A 26,963-nucleotide genomic window follows, 5' to 3' on the forward strand; every position below is an offset into this window, starting at 1 on the left:
GATTGAGCGCCTGGAATTCGTTTTTGTCGTAATGGAATTGATTCTTCGTCGCTTCTATTTTCTTCAATCTGTTTCTGTATATTAAATGGGTGCTCAGGGCAACCTTTAAAAGAAGAAATGTGATCTGCTCCGCAGAGGGCACAGACTGGAGGTTTATCTTTATCATTTTTTCTTTGGGAGCAAGTATAGGTCTTGTGAGGTTTTGCACATTTTAAACAGCATGCTTTGTATTTGCGGTGATCCCGTGTATGCCCGTACCGCTGGCACTTATGGCATTGCATGGGGCCAGGGCGAGATTTGTAAGGTTTCCACGAACACGTCGAGTCCTCTTAATTTCTTTATGTCATATATAGCTTTACCTTCTTTATTGCGGGTGCATTCAGCTAAGTATATACAGTCAAAAGTCGTTAATTCGGACACCCATAATTCAGAATGATCTATAATCCGGACCTCAAAACTAAAAACTTTCTGCGCATGCGCCGCGTTGACACATGCGCATAGGCGCTTACGCGCGCGCGTAAGACCTTTAACTACTGCGCATATGAGTGTGCGCAAGTGCAGAATACGTTTTCGCGTGCGCGTTTTATGTATAATGGACGTATAAGCTAAAATTATCTAATTATCTATTTCAGTTAATGTTGATGATTGCGTTGTTCCTTAATTTTCGAATTGGATCCGGCTTATTATTTTTTGCAGACTGTAAGAGCAATTTTATAAAAGTAAGCTTAAATTTTCGATTATATCAAATAGAATTTCCGATATGTATTTGTTAATATGTAAAGGATCTAAAGCGAAAGTATGTTTTGAAATCCGAAATCTGTTTATCAATTTCATGCTGCTCGGCGGGAGGAACGCCGCGCGGCGGGCGCGTAATGAATTGGAAGTTATCTGTCAGCACTATCCTTTATCTTCAGGGCAGATGTTTTTATTTTATTTGGCTTATAATTGAAGATCAGATGTTTTTATTTTATTTGGCTTATAATTCCTTACCAAATGTAGTATTTCATTTCGATATGCTCCGTCTTTGATATGATTTAAAACAAGTTCCTCGTCATTATAATTCGCTTCCGATAGCAAAGAAAAGTAACAGAGGTTATTGAAAACGAAAAAATTTCGATTGACAAATTAGTCGGTGTTCTTGACACAGCAATTATAGGACTTGAACAGCGGAACTTTGTAACTGAACAAGAAATTATGTCTGTTTAATAGAATTAAAGAGAAAGTATTATCACATGAAACGAAGCAAAACTTAAACAACTTACATTGAAAGAAATGTTTATTTAAGTAAACAAATAAATATTAAGCTTTTTCTTTTTGTAAATTTTGATACCCTTTAGATCATAATTGTTCTTTATTTCATAAATTACGGTTTCATATTTTTAATTTTAGAATTTCTGCATGCCATCCTACGAGATTTAAACTGATGATCTATAATCCGGAAAAATCGATAATCCGGAATTGCCGAAGTCCCGACGAGTCCGGATTAACGACTTTTGACTGTAGCAGTTTTTTTGAATGGGTATTTCCATTTCTTTTATTTCAGATTTGATACGTTCAATATCAGCAGTCTTTGGCAGTTTCTCGATGTTCATTTTAAAAGTATGGTAGGGAAGTTCAAGTTTATCTAAAAAATCAGTGAGCAACCAAGAACTAGCAAGTCTGCTCTAGGAACAGGATTTAAAAATTTAAAAACCTTGCTCCACAGAACATCCCAGCTGTTTTTTTTTTTTTTTTTTTTTTTCTTGAAATAAAATACCAAGTATTTTCTTGTGATAAGAGATAACATATCATCATTACAGTCATTAAAATAACTCTGATTTTTTTCTATTATGTCATTCACATTTAATGATTTGAGTTCAACTTAATTGCAAAACAAATATTAGATACTTATGCTTCATAAAACAGAACTCTTAGTATCTAAGCCTGAATTTAAACCAAAGTTTTCCTAAAACACATACACTAATGATTTAAAAAATACTGATAATTCTTATATTGATTTAAGAATGTATAAAATGGAAAATTTATTGGAATACTGAATGCATAATTCATTTCAATACATAATTTATCTTCTTTTAATATGTTACATTATTTCAAAAATTCATATATACAGTTTCATTTTTTAAAAGTATGTACTATACTTAAGAAAGATCTCTCAAATGATGTTGAATTTTAATGATGGCTGTTACATTTTTCAGTCAGTTGTACACTTCTATCAGAAGCAAAAATGTTTTATTTACTACATTCCACCCTTTTGTAGTTCCTTAAATACTGTATATATATTAATAAAACAATTTGAAGGACCAAAGTCCATAGCTATCCTATAACAGTTAATATGCATGTATGATACAAGCTCTTGATCATCCAAGGTGACCTTGGTGTATATTACTTTGAATAATCAGTCTATCATATAAAAAAAAAACTGAAATTTATTAATTCTTGAAATTATTCTTAGCATAAAGAATATCAAAATTTTCTCAGTATCTTGCACAGAAGATCACCCACCCTGTGAAATTCCTAAACAAATATGAAGTTAACTGAATAATAGTACTACAAACTGGACATAAATTTCAGAAGTTTTTCCCCACCAAAATATACTGAGGAATGGGTACTTGACATTTTATTTACCATGTTCACATTCTACGCACCTAAATAAATGTAATGAATTAATAGAAAAATCAAATTAAAATTCAGTTCAAATTTACATGGACTAGATTTTTGAACTATTTGAAATTCAATTCTGTTGTAAAATATATTAACATTTAATTCTTATATTATTTGGCTAATTCCATTTTTTAAATCTTCATATAAAAATTTAGAAATGACTACAGATTAAGACAACTCTGACCAAACGAAAAAGAATTTAAAAATTCTGAAAATCATTAGAGATTGAGGGAATGGAATTTGCCTAATTAAGTTTAATTAATTAAATACATTCCATTTATTTCTGAGAAACATTTTCCTTTGTTAAGACTAAAAATTAAAAAAAGGAGAGTAGGCAGCAATGAATTGTTCTTCAATATCAAAATGTCCTAATTTCCATACTGGCTTTAGTTATCTATTAAATGAAAGTCCACAGGAGACATTCAGATAAATTTCTACAATTACTACACTCAAAAGTCTTTAATCCAGACTCGTCGGGACTTCGGCGATTCCGGATTACAGATCATCAATTTAAATCTGGTAAGATGGCATGAAGAAAACATAAAATTAAAAATATGAAAACTTAATTTATGAAAAAAAGAGCAATTATGATCTAAAGGGTATTAAAATATACAATAAAAAATTATTTATTTGTTTACTTTATTAAACATTTCTTTCAAAGCGCATGCCTAAAGAATACATTACGCATAATCGAAATTAGAAAATTGCAATCAGAAAACTATTTGATGTGTATCCGTAATATAATGACGAGAAATTTGATTAAATCATAATCAAAAACTGAGTACACTGAGATGAAATACTACATTTAGTAAGGAATTATAAGCCAAATAAAATAAAAACATCTGCCCTGAATATAAGGATAGTGCTGACAGATCAACTTCCAGTTCATTGTGCGTCGTGATGTCCCGTGTCGTGATGATAATTACTGAATCATTGAGAGAATTAGATTTTTGTAGCGTAGTTTGAGCAAAGAATTACGTGAAATGAGATCACTTGGGTTCATGTGACACGAACCTGCGAATCAGGATGTTGTACCATGAAAGCATAGTAAATTCTTAAATTAATGTTTTTTAAAAAATTTATTGTCTTTTTACAAAACTTTAAACGATATTAAAATGTTTATGCCTTTAAAATAAAAAAAAATCTTAGAACCAACATTTTTTGACAATTTTTATGTGTATTATGTGTTGTCGCCAATAAAGTGCGCTTGGCGAGATTTGCGCCGGCGAAACAGAAAAGTACCATACTGATTTATACAGAAATATTTTAATGCCTTTATTTTTTAAATTGCTTCCAAATGAATTCATTCTTAATTATATCCAAAAAAATTAAAGATTAAAATTGCGATTTAAAAGGTCTACCAGACTTTTCGAGAAATGAAATACTTAGCAGAGAATGCACAGCCTATGTTAATTATAATTCTGAAGAGAAATTCTTGCAATTAGAAAAGCCACTACCTTTCAAATTGAAACCTTTTCCCGACTGCGATATTTTAAGTTTAGAAATGAAAAGGCAGATGTTATTTATGTCTGGATAAAAGGTGCAGAGTTAAAAACTGCAAGCAAAAAGTAAAATTAGCTTCTATAATTAACAAACATTCGAAAGTGAATTGTTGGGCATTAAAATAACACAAACAAGAACTAATCATCATACTCATTCAAAAAAGGTAGAAAGAGTAAATTCTATATAGACTAAATAAAAATAATATTCACAGGAAAAGTGCACAGCAAAAATGGATGAGAAAAATACACATGTAAGAATAAATTTTCAAACTGATACATATTCAAAAGAACTGCATGACGAACAGCAACAACGAACTAGCTACACACAAAAATGGCATTTTTCTTGAATCATTAAATTTGGCACATAATCAGACAAAATAAAAATTTTCACACGTAAAAGGCAAAATTTTATCCTAGAATATAATAAAAAATTCAGTAATTAAGATCAGAAGATCTTTTACCAATCTGTTAGGCCAAGATCTTACCTGCATTAGTTTTAATGAATATTCTCAACAAATCGCATCTCAATCTGTCAAATAAACTGTGTTAATATGCAAAACAAGATATTAAATAATACAACAAGAATTGATATTTTTATTCAAAAGAGGCATAAAGAAGAACAATTTTTATGCAAACTAAGTAAAAACGGTACATTTACTTGAAATTTTCTCAAAAATTTACCAGAACAATAAAAAGAGACATTGAGGGAAAAAAAATAAAAAACAAGAATCAATTTTTATATCTACTCAAAAAAAAAAAAAAAAAAAGCAGAATGAGCAGCAGCAACACAAAACAAAGTAGACAATTAAAAATAGTAATTTTAATGAATTGATCATTAATAATGAAATTCTGGGCATATACCACATAATCAGAGATAAAGTACAAATTTTCATACATAAACAGCAGATTTTATCCTACAATATGATTCAGTAATTAAGAGCAGGTAATATTTTACCAATTTGCTAGGCCAAGATCTTACCATCATTGGTTCTAATGCATTTTTCAACAAACAGCATTACACATCTGTCAAATAAACTGCATTAATCTGCAAAACAACACATTAAAAGAATACAACTAATTAACATATTGGCTCAAAAAAGGCATAACGAAGAGCAACTTCTACACAAATTCAGTAAAAATGGCACATTTACTTGAAATATCCTCAATCAAAAGTTTACTAGTAAAGCTTTTACATGTGTTAGAATTTTCGTGGTTACTTAAAAAAAAAAATGGAAACAGTAATTTAATAATAAATATAAGATATATAGCAAACACTTACCAGAGAAATAGAAACCTTGGTTATTTGACAAATAACCTGAAATTTGCCATTGCGCACATCTAAAAACAAACAACTTCAAATTAATCAAGCAATATGTGTAAATTTGGAAAACAAGGTATTAAAAATTTATAGTAGAATTTTAGCATACTTACGGATCAAAAACACACCACTCTTCACCCACAGTTCCAGAAATGAGAATGAGCCGATGACGCCAAATTACTTGGCGAGAAAGTTATTAGTAGATCTTCATGCAACCCAGAGAATCTCGTAACTCCTCCCATTTTCCCCCCCTTTTTTCTCGTGAAGATAACCTGTCAACAACGAATTCCCTGCATTAAGTAAGAGGGAATTAGAAAATGTGTTGATCAGTAATTGTTCATTAAAATTGTGCATAATGAAGTATATTATATCTTATGAAATTGCTATTTATATTATTATTTATACTTTACAAGTCTGTATATGTGTAAGTTATTCTATGACTTGGAGTATTTGTTAACTAAATGCATTCTTTTTTGGAGAATTGAACCTTTAATTAATAAATTATAATTTTTATAGGCATCAAACTGGCCGCCCAAATCCGATGCTCAAACAAAATTGTTGGAGGTATATTAAAGTTTGAATTCTGAAATGTTATGTTTTATAATGTAGATATAAAATGTGTTTTTAAAGTTTTTCATTTGTGTTCAATTTAATTTTTGGAATGTCATTAAAATGTCTTATTGTGGAGTTTTGTTAACGTCAAATCTAAAAATAATATTTATTGTCATTTTAATATGTTATGCCATATGTACTCAGAAATAACCTTTTTTCACCGCAATAATTTTGAAAAATTTGAGAATGAGAAGGCTTGTAATTATCAAACTGTATAAAATAATTGCATTGTTTAAATACTAAACGAACTACAGTTAATTACCGTGTATGTAAATTTAATTGTTTTTAATTAATTAATTTTAAAAAAAATTTTAAGTGCTCTTAATTTCTTAAAATATGTGAGTGGATTCACAACTATTTTAGTTTAACTGAAAATGGACTCTCTTAACAACTTCATATATATAAATTTTATCTTTCACATTTTTATGCTCATTTAATATCAGTAGGTAATAAATATTAGTTTGTTTATTTAATTGATTATGATAAAGCAGGTTTTGTGGAGGGTTTTCTGAAAGATATTAGTGTGCATTAATGTTGCATATAAAGCAATGAAAATTTGCCAAGATATGAATCCAGATTGAACTTACAAATTTCAGTAGCCTTTTCATTCAGCAACATGTAGAAATTAAATATCGGAACAGTTATTCTCATTATATCACATACTGAAAGTTAACAAGAAAATAATCTCTTAAAAGAGACTCTAGATGTGTTTTTTTTTTAAAAAGGAGAAAGATTAATAAATACCCATATTGATAAATCTTTGTTGGTAAACAATGGTCTGATTTATTTACTTGATTATATTTTAGGTGATTTTTACGACAAAATAGATCTTATAAAAGCATAATTATATTTATGTGTATTTATTGTTCTGATTATCTATCTAATTAGTGGCCAAACAATTGAGAAACATTAGTAATTAAAAGTGGCTTTATAAAATTGTAATTAATCCATAGATACCCTAAAAATGAATTTTTCAGAGATTTTTAATGAACAATGCTTTACTGTGCCAAGCTATGAAATCATTAATCCTTCAGGGGTTATGGACATAAAATTCTGGATAAGATAGTTTTCTAATTCATTATACATGAAAATTTCTGCCATCTCAAGTTGGGTCAGATTTTGGGTTGGATGTATTGAAAGCAAAATGATCCAGGTATACAGTGAGAGGGTCATTTTGTAATTTTACTCTTGAAATTGTCACTTATTCATGACATTTTGGATAGTTTAGGATTTCAAGGTTAATGAATGGAGTCCAAGCCTGTAATGCTTTGAGTGTCAAAGCATTACAGGCTTGGACAAACATACAAACATTTGACAAAACAGGCTTGGTCAAAGACATACTCTTTGTTTTACAACTTGTCTATGTGAGGTGACTAGTGCATTATCATCTTCATATCACCACTCTAATTATGATTATACTGTACATAATCTTTAAACATCTTTCTTACATCTTTAAATTGAGATTATACTGCACACAAAAAAGTAGGTCCTAATGGTATTGGCAACAGTTTTTGTTTAAAAAAAACAACATTTGAGGGCAATTCTTTAGTCAGGATCCCTGAATGTTAGCAATTTTCACAGTTTACCGCCAGATGGCATCATGACCCTTCAAAGCATTTGTAATAATAAAAACAAAAGATAAAGAATGTAACCAAGCCAACAGATAATATTAACTACTCATGTATTTGTAAGGATAGAATAAAGTATCTTGATGTTGGTTGTGAATCTCTGTCCTGATAAATAAAAAAAAAAAAAAAAAAAAAAAGGTGGATATAAATGTAAGAGAAAAATTCTAAGGCCAAAGTAGTAATATGTATTTTTAGAAGTAAATTTTTTTTCTTAGACATTTGTAGATTCCATTGTTTAAAGTAAAATTCCATTGTTTAAAAATGGTGTTTATGTATGTTTATTTATTTTTTGAGGGGGTTGTCCAGTGTCTAAACTTGGGGAAACCTTTTTTTGGCTGCTAGTGAAACTGACAAATACTCTTGCCGATAATCTTGGAACTATTTAAGTATGGGCATAATTATAAGAAAGTATTGAAAAACTGTAATAAATTGATACAATTAAGAAAAACAGTCATTTAATTATGGAAGTGCATTCTCATTTTTAATTTATCTTTTAATGCTTCGAGATCCTGTTATTGCTGATTTGGTATTTATATCTATTTTTCAGGATGATGAACTCGATGGTGCAGTGACATTTTATATTCTTCATTCTCTAGAACCTAGTAAGCTATAGTCATAGTTTTTATTTCTGTTCCAGTGCGATTTTTAACTCCATATTTATATATACATTTTAATTTTACAGGTGATGTTGCTCCTGTTTATGTTCCAAGGGGAACAGTTACTATTCATTCATTACGAAATGATCCTGTTTACTCGATTCAGGGAAGCTCATTATCCATTCCTGAAATTGAACAATTAAAAGTATGTTATTTAGTAACTTATAAAAATATCAATAATTGTGTTACAAACAGCAGTCATTTGTTGTTTAGTTAGATTCTTTATTTACATCTGTGAAAGGCAGTAATTGTTTTACTGTTAAATGCTTTTGGGAATAGTTTGTTTTCTTAATACAGTCAAAAGTTGTTAATTCGGACACCCATAATCTGGACCTCAAAGCTACAAACTTTGTGCGCATGCGTCGCGTTGACAATGAGCCACGGCGCACAATGAATCGAAAGTTGATCTGTCAGCACTATCCTTATCTTCAGGGCAGATGTTTTTATTTTATTTTATTTTGTTTTTATTTTATAATTCCTTACTAAATGTACTATTTCATCTCGATGTACTCTGTCTTTGATATGATTTAAATCAATTTCCTCGTCATTATAATTTGCTTCCGACAGTGAAAAATGTGACACGGAGGTTATTTTATTGAAAATGAAAAAATTTCGATTGACAAATTAGTCGGTATTCTCGACACAGCAATTATAGGACTTGAACAGCAGAACTTTGTAACTAAACAAGAAATTATGTCTGTTTAATAGAACTAAAGAGAAAGTATTATCACATGAAACGAAGCAACTTAAACAACTTACATTGAAAGAAATGTTTAATAAAGCAAACAAATAAATATTAAGCTTTTTCTTTTTAGATCATAAATTTTCTTTATTTCATAAATTACGGTTTCATATTTTTAATTTTGTAATTTCTGCATGCCATCTTACCAGATTTAAACTGATGATCTATAATCCGGAAAAATCGATAATCCGGAATCGCCGAAGTCCCGACAAGTCCGGATTAATGACTTTTGACTGTAGTTGTATTGGAAAAGGGGGTAGGTGGAATCTTACTTTGTTCTAAATATTGTAATTTTCCCTATTATGATATAAATAAAAGTAATACAGAATTCATATTTTTTTTTTTTTTTTTAAATTCGTATACAGGGTAAAAAAATATATAAAATGAAAAACTAACTGTAGTAGGCTCTTAATTCTACTTTTTAATTTGGCTATTTCACCTCTCTGTCCTAAAAATAGTAATTGATTATAATAAAGTAATAAATAATATTATTAAAGTAATAAATTTCTCTAAAATGTGTTATTTCATATCACATTGATTTAATATAATGGGCATAGTTATAATGGGCATACTTTTTTTATGTTGTCGTAGGTTATGACAACAATGTTGAAAGCTGATTCCGAAAGAAGCAGATGCAGTTGTGATCAGCTTAATATTTATTTTATTGCAGACTAACTTTTTTTATGTAGACACAGATAACTTATTACAATATGTATGCCCAAAATTGGAATAGTTATGCTTGTACTTCTTTCATTCTTGTAATACAAGAAGCTTGTCTGACATCCCACCTAAAGTATTTGTTATAAGAAATTAAACAATATATCATGATTGTAATGATTCTTCATTTCATGGGTCCAGCTTGTAATTAATAAGAACTACATTTAATGCTTTTAATTTGATTATTTTGTTAATGAATAACAGGCAGATTAAATTTGAAAGACAAATATTTTACACTTTACCAAGTGGCAACATATCTTTTTTAAATCACTGAGTTTTCTGATTGAATTTGAAATGTAAATGTATTACATTTTGCCAAGTATCAACACCATGCTTTTAAATTTGAGTTTATTAATAAAAAATGTATTACGTTTAGGCTAAACTTGAAATAAACAAAAAATAAATTCAAATTTAGGTCTTCAAGGTGCACAAGTCTGGATGATAGACTACACGTGTTGAAAATTAGGTGGCTGTAGGTGCCATTGTTTTTCCACTATGCAAAAAAACATATGTACATACAGATTCTTCATTATTTAATAAAAGAGATATTTGAATAGTGAAAGAGCAGCAACGAAGAACAAGACATAGAAGAAAATATCATTGTATTAAATAGAATCAATGAAAATTAATTTTAAAATGATGTAGTTTAGTGAGATTTATTGCTGCTACTGTTTTTAGGATACAAATATGCATTTATAACTTTTAAAGCTTGAAAAATGCACGTGTGCGATATTATCGTCATGTGATGATTTGTAGGTGCTTTATTTGGTTGATCTTTACATTATGGTAACTTGGCGTTTTTTGGTGAAAATTTGGCGACCAACTCTCCTACAGCAACCCTCTATTTTTTTTCCCCGCCGCCATTTTGTCTTCACGAAGTAAAGACATGTTTCTTTTCTTTTTATCTACTGAACACTTCTTCCAACAATCTACTAGCCGAATTACACTTATGCTAGAAATTTTATCTAACAAAACTGCTTAATCATGACAAATATTCACTGCAAAATTGGGAAAAAATGCACAATACCATACTCCTTACGCGTTTTTCAAAATAACACATACACATAAACCATGTACACGCAGACTTATTTTTACTTAAAAAAACATCCCAGAATTGCACAAAAATGGCATTGCGCTCACTCTTCACTATATCCATGTACACTGCTTTTTTCTCATAAATTAGAAAAATTTCACGAAAATACATGACAATTTTCTCAATCTTTAAACCCGGTAAAAAGAACATATATGAAATGACCTGATCGCGAAAAAGTATTTACCCTTTCCAAATATGAACATTTCCACACATAAAATAAATAAAATATCCAAAAACTTTTACCTCTAAATCATCTATTACATTACACACGTCACCAACGAATTCATACCGCAAGCATTACAACTACTTAGTATCAAATATTTAAATTATTTCCATGCACATTTACTTCAACTTAAACGTGTACCAAATTCCTACAAACATAAAATTCACAAAATAACTATCATTTAATTAAAATATCACTAAACCATGTACACGTCGACTTATTTTTACTTAAAAAAACATCCCGGAATTGTACAAAAATGGCATTGCGCACACTCTTCACTATATCCATGTACACTGCTTTTTTCTCACAAATTAGAAAAATTTCACGAAAATACATGACAATTTTCTCAATCTTTAAACCCGGTAAAAAGAACATATATGAAATTACCTGATCGCGAAAAAGTAATGAACATTTCCACATATAAAATAAATAAAATATCCAAAAACTTTTACCTCTAAATCATCTATTACATTATACACGTCACCAACGAATTCATACCGCAACCATTACAAATATTTATTGTCAGATATTTAAATTATTTCCATGCACGTTTACTTCAACTAAAACGTATACCAAATTCCTACAACCATAAAATTCACAAAATAACTATCATTTAATTAAAATATAATTAAATTCAAAAACACTACTTAAAATATAAATGAGCACATACATTAAATTAATACATACATAAATACCCATTTCCAATTCACTTTAGTTACGGCCATGGGATCCAAAAATTCACGAACACTGTTTCACACAACACAGAATAAAGCCAAATACAAAATTTCCAGATTTTTTCCCGATTTCCCCCCTCTTCCGATTAAAGAACCGTAATTCGTCCATTAATATCACATGACATATCCCATGATCTCTCATTTCCCTCACACAAAATAATGCGTAATCGGAACTGAGTACTGCTCACATTATTACCAAAGTGCCAGGTAATAACCTTTATCGCCTCCAAAATGTCGCCAAACTACCAGTTACCATATTGTAAAGATCAACCCTTTATTTTTTACCATGATATCTTCGACGATGATGTTTTTTAAACTGTGAAATTTTTTAACTGCTTTATTTTTTATGACAATGTTTTGTTCTACGATATTTAGAACTACAATGAATATTCTCCTTGCTTTCTTTTCTCCCACAATATTTTTACCTGTAACCACTAGATGGTGTATACAAGTGAATGATTCTCAAGAAAGACCTTTTAAGATGCCTTTTTGCAAGCCACAGCAAACCATAAACCTCAATTGTAACTAACCTCTACTATTAAATAATGAAGAATCTGAATGTATGTATGTTTCAGGGATGTCATCTTAGGGTATGTGATGCATGCGGCACATGCCTATAAATTTGAATTTTAATTTGCTCTTATAGTAAAATCTTTATTAGTTCTTTATAAGGATTCTGAATTTTCTTGGTTAGCATGCTCTCAAATACCAGCTTCCTTAATGAAATAATACATTTTACAGGCTCAAAGGGAAAAACATTTCCCTTTCCATCCCGCTCTAACTAGAAAATGCTGCAAATTTTTTTCCTATCTGCAAGCTCTGTGCTTATTACATTAGTTGGAAGTGCTCCTTCTTCAGCACTTTATTTGGCACACTTTAATACTATTCTTTAGGCATTATTACGCAAAGACAAGTTTTCTGCATTGAAGTTTACATCGCACTTTGCTTTTAAATTTAAAGTTGTTAAGTTTTGTTAAAAATTTAGTTTTTTTTTAATTTATCTGTTATGAAGCTGGCTTATTTTAAGATGTTTATTCTCATTTAAAGTTGACTTATTTTAAAGATTTTTAAAGATGTATGTTCTCGTCTGTGTATGATAATGAATATATTTGTTTTTATAAATTTGGTATTTGTCTGAAAATGAAACAGAGGGGTAAGGGTCTTTTGAAGGATTTAATTCAACTGATGTTTGAATTTTGATCATCCTCTGAAAAATAAAAATACTTAATTATGAAACTTAATGGGTAGGCACAGTTTAGGTGATTTCACTAATGCCACATCTGCTTTCAAGGCCAAACATATCTTTTGTCGATCAGCTTTACTGAGGCTTTAACTCCTAGGTGTGAGAAAGAGTGAAGGCTGCTAAACACTGTTATACGAAATGACTGGGGAGCGAAAGGGTAAAGTGAGCAGTGGAAATATCACTATGCAGAATAATTGGAGGCTGACCGATTGGGAGGGGCTGCAGCACTAATGAAGTAGCTGAATTTCCTGATAAAATATTTTGGAATTCTGCATCATTTTCTTACTCCTTGGCAAGTTGGTAGTAGTTGATAGCAGATGGTGTGCTAATAGTAGCTATATGTATTTAAGACAGCGTATCCGCTACCACATTGTCTGAACCTTTTAAGTAGTGAATATCAGTTGTAAATTGGCTGATAAGGTCCAGTTGTTTTAGTTGATGTGGAAAGCATTTATCTTTTTTTTTTTTTTTTTTTTTTTGCCGAAATGCAAATGTAAGTGGTTTGTGGTCCGTGAGTAAAATGAAGTCACGACCTTCGACCATATGTCGAAAGTGTTTTAGGCTATATATGACACAAGGAGCTTTCTTGGAGATAATTTTTTTTGAGTAAAAAGCAAGAGGTTGCCATCCTTTTTCAACTTGTTGGTGAAGAGCTGCACCCATAGCTGCGTCAGAAGCATCAACTACAATTTCGAGTGGGGCCTTTGATAAAGGATGGCACAATTGATATTTTTCATTGCTCCCTTTAGATAAGTATTAAGTATTGCTTGAGTTTTTGCAGTTTGTGGAATAAAACGGCTGTAAAAATTGCACATAGTCAGAAAATGACTAAGTTCTTTCACAGTTTCTGTTTTTGGGAAATTCACTATTGCTGAAACTTTCCCTGGCAAAGGAGTGATACCCTCAGAAGTTATCATATGTCCTAGGAATTTCACAGTTGATTTACCTGAGACACATTTAGCTGCATTTAGTACTATACCATAATCTGTGAATCGCTGGAACGCCATCTTAAAATGTGCTGCGTGTCATTATCAGATGCTACCAGTACATCATCAAAGTACAGTACACAAAAGTCCATTCTGCTGGGAATGTGATGAATAAACCTCTGGAATGTAGCCGTAGCATTCGGTAACCTGAATGGCATGAATAAATATTCGAAGAGACCGAATGGTTGTAGAAACAGCCAATGTGTTACACCGGCCATTGTAAACTGGCTTTCCATCTGCCGGAACCAGATTTCCGGATTTGCTCACCAAAAAGGAGGAGCTTTTACTGCTACATGTGCGAGATTTCCAGTAGCTTGATCTGTGTGATTATTTTCCATGTTAGGAAATGAATAAAATATTTCGGAAGAGAAAATGACTAGTTATAAGCTTTGATGAGGAAAATTCACTTAAGCCTTGTGCTTTGTCAATGGAATAAGATTCCCAATTTTCAGTCCATATGCATGCTGTGACACCGGGTCATCAGTTTACGTGATTTCACTAAATGTATATTAGAATATTTGATAAAACCTTATAAAGTAAGATGCAAATTATCCATATTCAAGTTAGAACTTATTTTACACAAGTTACTTAAGCGCACAGGGAAACATTACAATATATCCAAAAATGTAACATTTTGAGCTTTTAACAGGTTATCTTTTTATCTGGTTCCTTTCTGGTGAGCAAATCCGGAAATCTGGTTCCTCAGAACATTAAGCCAAGAGTGTCAGTGATACTCTGCCAGTGATACCGATGCCTGTCTGCTCTCTCCTCTCCTTGAGACGCATCACCACCTGTTCTCCTTTGTCTTCATCCGAGGTGCGACTTTCAAGAAATATAATCCAGTGATCACTGCACACAGTAATGATGTGAAAAACCCTTACCCAAATTACATGAGGCAAAAAAATTAGCTAATCAATAGTTTATGATGTTAATGAAAAGTTTCAGTTGTAAATTATAAGCTTATCAGTTTCTATGTATTAAGTCTGTTTGTCTTAAGACATGAAACATTTCCCTGTGATTAAGATTTGAATTCAATCGATGTTCGGTTTTCATACTTTTGAGTGAAAACATTAACTCTAACCAAAATGCCCTGGAGAGAGAGACTGCACTGTACAACTGAATTGCAATATTAACAGAAAATTTTAACGCCACATTTTATTGAGCAGTTGGTAAAACTGATATTAATACTAGGAAACTTAATTGATCTGTTTTCCTAGGAAGAGCAAAATGATGGGAAAAAGTGTAACAATTTAAGAAGAAAATCCTCTTTGTTAAAATCAGGAAGAGGAGTTTTTATGGGCTGAATTAATTTGGTCAAAATGCCTTTAGGCTGATGAGAAGCCAGAATAAAAATGCACCTATATCTCTGGGCAATAAATACTGATAAAAAAAGTTACTTTTGCTTTATTGTTCCCTTGGACAGTGGTTAGCAGAAGCTGACTGCTAGTTTGAATTGCAGATTGAGGGCTTGAATCCCATACAAGATTTGGTCATTTATTTGGTCTTTCAGCTTCGCATAAGCATAATATCGGACCACCTCTAATAATGTACTCTGTGCAGTGTTCGTGGTGATAAGATGGCTAAGTTGATTAGCTCAACTCTGACCAATCAGTTTAGCTATTCATAATGTGTAAGAAGGAAATGTCTCTCCATTCGGGGGGGGGGGAAGCGAGAGAGAGAAAACTTAGCTTTTATCCTCCATATCATACCTTATTATTGGGAACTTACCTTTCATTTGTTTAATTATATCACTTAATTTTCAGCTTTAATTTATTTAATTTTTATAGTTTAATTCTTTGTTTACTTTTTGATTATTAAATTACACTCATGTCCATAAATTAAGGATAATTCGGAGTCACGCAGAAATTGAACTCTAAAATAAATATATCACCTGTAAAATCACTACACACATCTTCAAGAATCATATACAAATTTCAGGAAGTAACCAGATGACACCGATGGTGCGTCACAATGACGAGAGTGTAAGAGAGTGATATATAAGGAATACAGGCATTGAAGTAAAATTGTTTGTAGGCGCTTTATAAGCATTTCAGTGCAATAACTGAATAGTTATGACACAAAGGATGCATTTGGATGATTTTTTACGTGGTAGAATTATCAGCCGTCTGGAATGTGGGCGTACTCAACTGGAAGTATCAGACGAACTTGGAATTGCCCAGAGTGTCATCTCCAGGCTTTGGCAATGATTCCAAGATGATGGTAATGCGAGTAGACGTTACAGCACAGGCCGCCCCAGAGTTACAACGCCGAATGAGGACCGGTATTTGGCAGTTACTGCCAAAAGAAACAGGCAGAGCACAGCCTCAGACCTGTCTCGTTAGCTCTCTTCAGCCACCGGTACGACAATTTCAAGCCAGACAGTGTACAGACGCTTAGGGCAGATTGGTCTATATGCTCGTAGACCTGTCAGATGCGTTCCACTTACTGCAACTCGCTGTCGCCTGCGGTTAGCCTGGAGTAGAGAGCATGCATTGTGGACACCACAACAGTGGGCTTGTGTGATGTTTTCCGACAAGTCCAGGTTTAGCTTGCAGTCTGATTCTCGCCGGATTTTCATATGGAGAGTTCCAGGTGCCCGTTACCACTAAGAAAACATCATTGAACAACACCGTTACATTGGTGCTGGAGTGCTCGTTTGGGGTGGAATTATTCTGGGTTCCAGAACTGACCTGCATGTTCCAATTGGAACCATGACAAGCCAAATCTATCGGGACGTCATTCTGGAACAACATGTACGTTTGTTTCGGGAAGCCATGGGAGCACAATTTGTGTTTATGGATGACAACGCCTGTCCTCACCGTGCAAACATCGTAAGCGAATTTCTTCAATTGGAGAATATCACCCGTATGGACTGGCCAGCATTCTCACTGGACTTGAATCCAGTAGAGCACATGTGGGACATGCTTGGCATATGAGTTGCAGCCCGTCAACCTCCTCCTACATGTCTACCGGAACTTCGGAGAGCATTGCTTTTTGAGTGGTGTGATATCCCCCAAGATCAGATCGATAATTTGATACTCAGCATGCCTAGGCGTTGTACGGACTGTATTGCATCGTCTGGGAGACAGACAATGTATTAACAATCATACCAACCATGTAATATTGGTTTTTTTGTAAATAGTTGTTTTTTGGATTTTCCTCCAGGGAGAAAAAATCACTATTTTTTTTAATAATATCAAACATATAGCATCTTTTTTTGCTCTTTACCTTTCGTTTAATAAATAAGCTTTACAAATCAGTCAATTTTGTTTTGCTTCTAACTCTTCCTTTGTCTGATTTTGCATTATCCTTAATTTATAGACATAAGTGTATTTTATTCCTTTTTGGTTTATTTATTTACTCATTATATATTGGTTTATCTGTTATTTTATTTAATAACTTTTGTTCTTGTTCCTGACAGCATTTTTAGCGGTAATATTTGCATAAGTTTAGAGGTCTTCATATACGAGTGGTAAACACAGATCTTGAGTAAAATAAGGAAATGCAAATATCTGTGAAACTTTACAAAGAGGGAATAAAAAGGCAGTAAAATATCAAATTAATTTATTACATATATGGCCCTCATAAAACAGAAGCTGCATTTAAAGGTGTATTCCACAAATAGATAAAACTGCATAATAGTAACAAATTCATCTATGGGTAAAAAGTGTAGGCATAATTTAACATGGATATTTTATATTGCTTAAAACGATTTTATAAACTGCAATTAAAAAATTTTATGAATGCCAATTAATCCCTTAAGGACCAGCACCGGGAGAATGAAGCGCAATCATGGGACCGGACCCTCTGAAATGGATCTTTGCCACCGGCCCGCTCATTTTCAGCAGTTAAGCCTAATTTTACCCCCCCCCCCCAAAATCGTATAAAATCAGCATTTTGATATTATGACTTCAATTTTTGAAGTTGTGTATTTAATGTGCTTATTTTTAATGTGTATTAATATAAAGAATAATATCACATTAATAGAAATAAATTAAACAGGCAAAATACTAAAATCATAACTATACACACAGAAATAAATACTATAAACATGAAAAAAAAAAAAAAAAAAAAAAAAAACTAAACAAGAATTACTTGTAGGTAATTAAATTCTAGTTTAAAAATTCTACCTGTGTGTGAAATAATTCAAAACAAGGATCGACACATAGTCCTACACTGCATATCGACACTGCATATTTCGCACTCAAAATACGTTGTTTGTTTTCGCTTTTCCTTGGTTTTAGCTCACACAACGCATCTTGTCCTACCTTTATTACCTCCTCGGTTAACGTAAATTTTCGGAAACTGTCTTCCAATTAGACGGAAAGGCAGAGTGTCTGGTTATTTTGGACAAATTTTTAAGCTTTTAAGTAAGGTCTCTTAGCCATGGCTAACGGAATGAAACTGAATATAACCCCAGCACATATCACAAAACTTCAAAAGACACTCAGAAATATTTCATCCTCAAACACTGTGTGACATTCAAGTTTATACTAGAAAACTTCCTGTTTTTCTAAATCGAAAACAGTGTCCACGATTACTGAAAAGTGATCAAGGAAAGACCTCCACTGGCGGGATTACTGATCACGTCAATTATATATTAATTACATGTATCATTAAATAAATACACAGGCATTATATTTTTGTATATTGACACAGGCATTATATTTTTGTATATAAAATAAATACATTATATACGAGGGCAATCCCCAAAAAAACTCCTATTTTTTGGGGACGTAGAGAAAGTTTTAATACGGTTGTTGGCAACACTGTTGTGAGTGGTGCCTTCTCCGCTACCACATAAGCACGCAGGCGCTTCGCTAGGATGCTCAGTCTTGGCTTGGCAGCCATTCGAAATGGAGCTCCCGATAAACGTTACCGCCAAGTGCGAAGTTGTGCATGGATGTCAAAAACATTCGCAAGTGGTGTAGAGAGTTTACAGGCGGTCATACTCAAATTCATGATGAAGAAAGGAGCGGGAGGCCGTCAATTGCCGACGAGACAATCACGAAAGTTGAGGAACTCGTGCGTAAAGATCGGAGGATCACTCTGGATGCTGTCTGCATTTTGGTTCCTGAGGTTTCCAGAAACACCATCCACAGGATTTTAATGGAAAAGTTGCAATATCGGAAGGCGTGTGCAAGATGGGTGCTGCATATGCTGACAGAAGACCACAAACGGCAATGTGTTGACATTTGTCTGGACGACGGTTCTGCTCCAATGATGAGATGAAAGATGAGGTTCAACGCTTCCTGAAGGGCATGGCGGCAAGCTGGTATGACATGGGCATTGTAAAACTGCCACAGCATCTACAAAAATACATCAACCGAAATGGCGATTATGTTGAAAAATAAAGCATTCATCAATCTTTAAAGTGATGTAGCAATTATAGAAAATAAACGGTTCTTTGTATATCTAAAAATATAGGAGACTTTTTTTGGGGATTGCCCTCGTACAAAAATATAATGCCTGTGTCATTATATATAATGACCATTCAAGGCATTATAATGACCTATTAAATCGAATAAGAAAAACAGAAACACTGGCTCTTTCCTGAGAAATGCGAGCAAGACGCATTACGCGTCGAGAAAGCTGATAGTCTTTCCCCTTCTGTAATAATGTTACTTTTTAATTAACGAAGAAAGCTTATGTTAAGTTTCAAAATAAATAGAAAAACAAACAAATAAATAAATAAAAAAGAAAATCCAAACGAAATAAACAAAAACGCCCTTTAATCCACAGGCGCACTTATAAATAGCCGTGATTTCCAGTTTTATTTAAATAAATCTCTCAAAACCAGAAGCACAAAACAGAAACTAATGCCAATACAAGAAGGTCAAATGCCGTATGAATCAATCCGTGTGAAAACAATTACTACTTAGCTCCATTTACTGGCTTTTAAAAATTCAAATAAATCATTCTGTTTTAATGTCACGTATACGCGACGCTGGGCTCATAGGAGCAGAATCGTTGCATATGGGATGCCAGGCTGGTAGGAGTGGAATCGTTGCGTATACGCGACGCTGGTCCTGAACGGGTTAAAGGAAAAAGCAATTTCTCGGTTTGCTTCAATCAAAAATAATAATCACTTATTACAAAAAGCCAAGACGAGGGTTGCTATTTATATTTCTGGCCTAATAATGAAAAAAACAAATGTTTATGATCAAAATTGGTTTTACTGCTTTTCAAAATATTCTCCATGAAGATCAATACACTTTTGCTTGCATTTTAACCAATTTTCAAAGCACTTTCCCCATTCAAATTGAGGTAGCTCCAAAATATGCGTCTTGAATGCATCAATCTCTTCTTCGAGTGTCGCAAATTGCTGATACATAATTTATTTTTGATGTGTGGGAATAAAAAAAAATCATTGGGTGCTAAAACAGGGCTGTATGGTGGGTGGACTAGTTTCCTTGGACTAGTTTATTACCATTTGGTGAAGCAATATTTTTCTTTCAAATTTAGTCTGTTATTTATTAAGATTTGTAGCAATTTAAAAGCAATAAATGCTGATTCATTTAAAATATTATTAATTATTAGGTGACCTGTGAAATTGCATTAGCTGGATTCATTAAAATCATGTATTTTTTTTATAATAACTTTTAATATTTCTTTTTGTAACTATTTTAGGCAGCTGGCCACACAGGTAGTTAGTAATAAATGAATATTTTCTGAAGTGTAATTTCATAATTTTGAATATATGCTTTGGTTGCTGTAGAACAAAAACTGCAGTGAATGAAGTAACTATGAAATAAACATATAAAGTAACATCTCTTGTTGTTTTTAATGCTTAATTTTTTTTAAGCTAAAAGCCAACTTTCTTATTTTTGGCATTCTTAGCACCAGAGAAGCTATTTTAAACTCAAATCTCACTTTTTTGTATGTATCACTTTTCAGATTTTGCAATTATGTATTATTTTTAGCGAAATAATATAATGACTTTAAAATAAACTTATGACAACACAAATAAAAGAGTGTTGAAACCCAAGTTTAATCTTTGGGTATTATTTTTAAAGATATAACAAAAAAATGTGTAGCCATTCATATTAAAGGATACTGCCACTGTATACTATCCCCTTGTACTATTTTTAAAGAAATAATACAGAGAAGATTAAAAAAAAGTACAGCAACATTTAACATTTTGTCAGGAATTCTAAAGATATAAAATATTTTTAACTACCATATGACATTTGGCAAAGCTTAATATATTTAGTTTTTAAATTTAATCTATCTGATACTTATTAACAAACCGATAAACTTCTTTAAAATTTAATCTGCCTGTTAATGATTAACAAACTAAGCGATTTAAAAATAATAAATACAGTTCTTTAATTCTTTCATTAATTACCAGCTGGACCTGTGGGATTTATAAAAAGCATTATATATGTATATTTCTTTTTTATAGTAATTATTTAAAAAGTGAAGACAACAAAAATGAATCAATGCAAATGTGAGGTTTGAGAGTAAATGTGTTCTGGGCTAAAACATTTAAGATCATATCAAGAAGAGTCCAAGAGCATAAACTGGAAAGGTAGTCTAAGCAGATGAAATGGGAGATGAGAGCATAAAAAATCTTCAACAAACCCTGTGGTGCAACATTAAAATTTGAATCCTCTGAGGATATTTTTCTGTGTTTGCTTCATAAAATTTGATGTTAATGATAGATTTTAAATTTCCCAGTGATGTTGTAGCAAAAATATTTTAATGGTTTATTTATTATTATTATTTTAAGATTCAGTGTATAACGTTATAAGATAACATTTGCTTGAATATTAAGTTAAATTTCAATGAAAAATATTTTACTGGTGGGATTATTGTTTTTATGAAGATCGATTATCTGTAAATAATTTGGTATGTACATGTTAACTGAGTAAAAGCCAAAATTCACCAAAAAAGAGTGAATATTAGCCAAATTTGACATCATAATATGAAAATTATACTATTGCAACTGTATGACATTAGTAAGAATGCCTATAAACCTGACCAAAAAACCAAAACTTTGTTAAATGAAATTGAAGAAAATATCAAAAAAGGAACAATAATTTATTTATTCCAACTCCCGCGCCTCCTCTAAAACAGAAGAATTTTAAAAAGCCAGTTTTTAGCTTTTTAAACTGAATCATGAATTTAATTTTATGGATCTCTATTCTATAATTTAATTTTATGGAGTTTACATATGAGTAGTATCGTGTTCTTCAAAATGGCAGAACTAGAAAGTTAGCGGCACAGCAAGACATCATTTGAAATTGTACTTAGCAGAATTCATGTGGCAACAGAAAGTTGTAGCTCAGGGTAAAAACTGTTCACAGCTATTTTAGAAATAATTGCCAAAATTTTTCCACCCAAAATAAAGAAAAAGTAGTTTCAAATTACCACCAAAGTCTTCTCTGTAAGTAATAATAATTTTTCATATATAGAGTAAATGTAAAATCATGGGTTTTTTATTACTTAATATAAATATTATTTTATTTAAAATAGGTAATGGACTTTTATATTTTTTAATAGTCTTTGTCAGTTTCTTAGCATGTCCTATTAATGTTTGATGTGTTTAGGACTATTTTTTCTATAAAACATAATGTTAATGATAATCTGCACTTGAATTTTGCCTATAAAGTGGCTATTAAAGTATTTTATTAATGATTTTCTTCTTTTAATGTAGGTAAGTAATTTTGGTACTTTCTGATAATCTGCACTCTCTCAAATTCTGTATTAAATTGCTTCTAGTACAAATGTAATCTTTTTGTAGTTAATTAATTAATTTATACATCTCTGCTATTTAAACATTTTGTACTAAGAAAAATTATGATATATGTTTTATCTAACTGTTTATTGTCTAAGCCAATAAATCAAATAGTATGTTTATTTGATGTATGTAATTCATCTAACACAGTGATATTTATTTATGCAGTTGTATTTGAAACTGTATTCCTAAATGCATAATTAAATATTAATATTGTGAAAACTTGTAAAGGCTATAATGGAAAAATATTCACCAACTGTGAAAATATAAAGTCATCCATATAATACCCCCTTCCCTCGTAAAATTTTTTTGTTAGTTATAAAATATTTCTTTTTGTTAGTATTTATAAACTGCACAGTACTTATGGGCCATAACGATTATCAAACAAATCTTTTCTGCAAATTTAGAAGCTGCCAATGTGTTGATTTTTCTTTGGAAGGGGTTGATAATAAAAAAAGTGCCATAATTCTGTATATGAAAAGTAAATATAAAATTTTATTGTGGATTTTTTTTAAATTACTGTACATCAATATTGTTTTATGTAGAATAAAGTAATGAACTCTTAATCAGAACCCATAGTCCAAACGTATTTAGTTTTTAAAATTCACTAATCAGTTTTTTAAGATTTTGCTTTTTAATGTTTGGTGTCAATATAAAATTTTTTAAATTCCCTTTTTTTTTTATTTTGGATGATGTTTGCGAATGCATTTGTAATTTGTAATGGCCTTGGAAACATGCATTAATGTACATATTTCAGTTTTTCCCCTTTTAAATTACATTTTTATTTTTATTTTTGAAAATGGTTTAAAAATTTTAGTTTGGAACTTATTTTCACACATAGCAATTTTGTATTTTTATTTGTATTATTTTCCTTCTCATTTTCCTCTTTTTTTTTTTTTTTTTTAATGTTTCAGAAACTTGCAGTAGAAGATGATATATATAGAGTAAAAATTTCATTTAAACCAGATGACCTGGATAAGAAAGCTGTATCTTCATTTACAAAAGCTGTAAGTTTTCATTGCTTATAAGCATCAGTTACAAGTTTCTAAAATGTATCATAAAGTTTGAATGTTACTTGTCCATTAAAACCATAGTGTACATTTTTGGTGCCATTTTGGCATATTGCTTTACCTGTTTTTGGCTCCATACTAGATATCTCCCTTGCCTTAAACATCCTTCTTTTATTTTTAGAAGCTTTCTCCCTTTTTTGTTAAAAATCTGTTGGTAATTTTTTAAAAAATTGTTTGTTGATTTCATTCCTAAAACCATTATTACATCTTCTGTTTCTACATGGGACAATGCATTGAAAGAAGCATTTCTCAGAACCCCCTTTCCATGAAACCTACATATCTCTGGGCTACCATCTTCTTTTAGTGAACAGACTTCAAAGCCAAAAAAGGAATCAATTATTTTTCAGACTGTTGAAAGAAACTTCTTTTTCAAATTGAGTGTCGTATCACTCACACCCTCTTCATTTTAAACTTGTTGTTGTTTATAGAAGATAATACAAAGGTGGTGGGCATGAAGTTGATCATTTTGATCCCGACACTGGCGATTCTGAAAGCTGAAAAGGAAAAAACATGCAAAGAAGAGTTTTTGATCAGGAAAATGGCTGTTAAGAAAAAGCAGCTAGGTTGTTTTGAAAATTTGATGAGAGAAGTAGGAATATCTTACAATTTTCACTTTTCAAACTTCTATTTCAATGTACTATTTGTTAAACATTTTTAATAGATTTCAATATATCAACTTTATTTTATGTACTCTTGATTCAAAACATTTGTATCCAATATGTATCAAGATTGTAATGAATTCTAATTATGTACTGTTTATATAATTAAAACTAATGTTTAATTAAAATATTAGGTACTTTTCCGTTTTTCCAGCGCAGACAATAAAGTCGTCAATAATGGTACAACCGATGCCAAACAGAATATCCTCATTGGTGACATTTTACTCCTCATTTTCAAAACAAGCTGCAGCCATTTCTTATCAGTTAGATTGTGTCTTTCAGTACTGGCATACAATTACATGGAATTTTTAACAGATAGTTCAATTTTATGCCCTAAGGCCATTCACGGGCGGTAATTAAGCCAATTAGGATGCAATCACACCACTCACCCGATGATGAAATATAGAAAAGGCAAAGTCAAGGGTTAAGTTCATCAATTCTAATGAGAATGCTCTGGCAAAGTAAAGCACTGCAGTTTTACATAATTTCTGAGTAAGCTATTCGTACGAATTGAAATAATTCTTGCATTTAAACTTGCATTCTAAATTAAGATTTAAGTTTGAATTAATGTAGATAATTACTGAGAGAATTAGATTTTTGTAGCGTAGTTTACGTGAGATGAGATCACTTGGGGTCACGTGATATGAATCTGCGAATCAGGATGTTGTACCATGAAAGCATAGTAAATTCTTAAATTAATGTCTTTTTATGAATTTATTGCCTTTATTCATTGGCTTTTTTACAAAATTTGAAACGACATTAAAATGTTTATACCTTCAAAATAAAAAATTCTTAAATCTAACATTTGTTAAAATTTTTTTACGTGTATACTGTATGTTGTTGCCAGTAAAGTCTGCTTGGCGAAATTTGCGCTGGCGAAACGGAAAAGTACCAAATACTGAGCAGAATTGAATATGGAATTTCAAGGGTGAGAAATGTGTAATTTTGTGTATATTAATAAGTTTATTATATATAAGTTTTGTTTTCTTTTCAGTTTCACCTTTGATATGAACTTAATTTTCAGTTTTGAAGTTTTACTTTTTCTTTTGAATTTGTTAAATCATACAGAGAAGTTAGTGATAGTTATCAAGGTTGTTTATGAGTTGTGTATATATTATGCAAATCAGAATTAAGAGAGAATTATGCAATTCATTTTAATACTCAAACTCTGTAGTATCAGTGTTCCATACTAATTATTTACTTTATGAATAGAGTTCAAATAACAAATAAACCTAATTGTGGTTATAGCAATCAATTGCATTAGTAATGACCAAATTCTGTATATATTAAGACCAATTTAAAATGTGTGCTAGATCTGTATTAACTGTGCTTATCAAACATCACATATATGTATACAGTATGAAGTCTATAATCCACACGTCCATTATCCAGAATGATCTATAATCCGGACCTCAAAGCCACAAACTTATGCATGTGCGATTAATGCGCGCGTCCGCTGCACATGCGCGTAAAGCATTTACCCATGTGTGCTTCCAATAGAAAGTGACAGTGAGGTTATTGAAAATGAAAAAATTTCAATTGACAAGATAGTCGGTATTCTTGGCACAACAATTACAGGACTTGAACAGTGTGATGTACTTTGTAACTGAACAAGAAATTATGTCTGTTTATAGAATTAAAGAGAAAATATTAGCACAGAAAACAAAGCAACTTAAACAACTTACATTGAAAGAAATGTTTAATAATGTAAACAAATAAATATTAAGCTTCTTTTTTTTGTAAATTTTGATATCTTTTAGATCATAATTGCTCTTTATTTCATAAATTATGGTTTCATATTTTTAATTGTATAATTTCTGCATGCCATCTTGCCAGATTCAAATCGATGGTCTATAATCCGGAAAATCCCTAATCCAGAATCACTGAAGTCCCGACGAGTCCGGATTACGGACCTTGTACTGTATCTGGTACTTTTTGAAAAATTGCTGGCTCATTGGCCAATTTTTGAATTGGCGAAAACATTTCCTTGACTAACTTTATGGCTCATAGTACTGTTCTGTCCATAAATCTAAATTAAAGAATCTGTGTACATCACATGACTTCCTTGTGCAGAATATTAAATTATATGCATTTTTTCCTGCCTTTCATTTAAACTTATTTCCTCGAATTTCATTAGAGATATATTTCTCATTCAATTAATTCAGTTCTCGCTGCACAACAAGGCAAAAATACATAAAAACTCAAAATATCTATATAAAAAATTGAAAGATATAGAAAACATAAAACACCAAATAAAGTTAAAACAATTAAAATTACAGTTTCTATGCAAAAACAAGCAATTCAGCCAGTGGGCAAGAAGGCAGATTTTTCGATGCACAAAACTGAAAGTTATTTTTGGTTCCACTCGGCAAAAAGACG

General features: G+C 31.3%; 1 protein-coding gene and 1 long non-coding RNA gene across 3 annotated transcripts in view; one reads left to right on the forward strand and one right to left on the reverse strand.

Annotated features, from left to right (window-relative positions):
- The window catches only part of EMC10 (ER membrane protein complex subunit 10), a 55,062-nt gene that overhangs the window by 2,894 nt on the left and 25,205 nt on the right, over positions 1–26,963 (forward strand). The window contains exons 1-5 of one of the 2 annotated variants that reach the window (XM_035369032.2): positions 5,731–5,905; positions 5,998–6,045; positions 8,269–8,323; positions 8,404–8,522; positions 23,770–23,862. In XM_035369032.2, the coding sequence (XP_035224923.1) occupies positions 5,837–5,905; positions 5,998–6,045; positions 8,269–8,323; positions 8,404–8,522; positions 23,770–23,862 (384 nt within the window). In that variant the 5' untranslated portion in view covers positions 5,731–5,836. Of the gene's footprint in view, positions 1–5,730; positions 5,906–5,997; positions 6,046–8,268; positions 8,324–8,403; positions 8,523–23,769; positions 23,863–26,963 lie in introns of those variants that run through there. The other variant, XM_035369033.2, reaches the window with a different exon arrangement.
- Positions 1,595–5,691, reverse strand: LOC146997596 (uncharacterized). Its single transcript, XR_015040705.1, has 3 exons — positions 5,595–5,691; positions 5,443–5,501; positions 1,595–5,208 (listed from the first exon to the last, which is right to left on the reverse strand). It is a non-coding gene; the product is annotated as an uncharacterized LOC146997596 (long non-coding RNA).

This window comes from Stegodyphus dumicola, chromosome 4, assembly GCF_044657685.1.
Source record: "Stegodyphus dumicola isolate Sdum_Otavi_A_Nest chromosome 4, ASM4465768v1".
Classification (NCBI taxonomy): Eukaryota; Metazoa; Arthropoda; class Arachnida; order Araneae; family Eresidae; genus Stegodyphus; species Stegodyphus dumicola.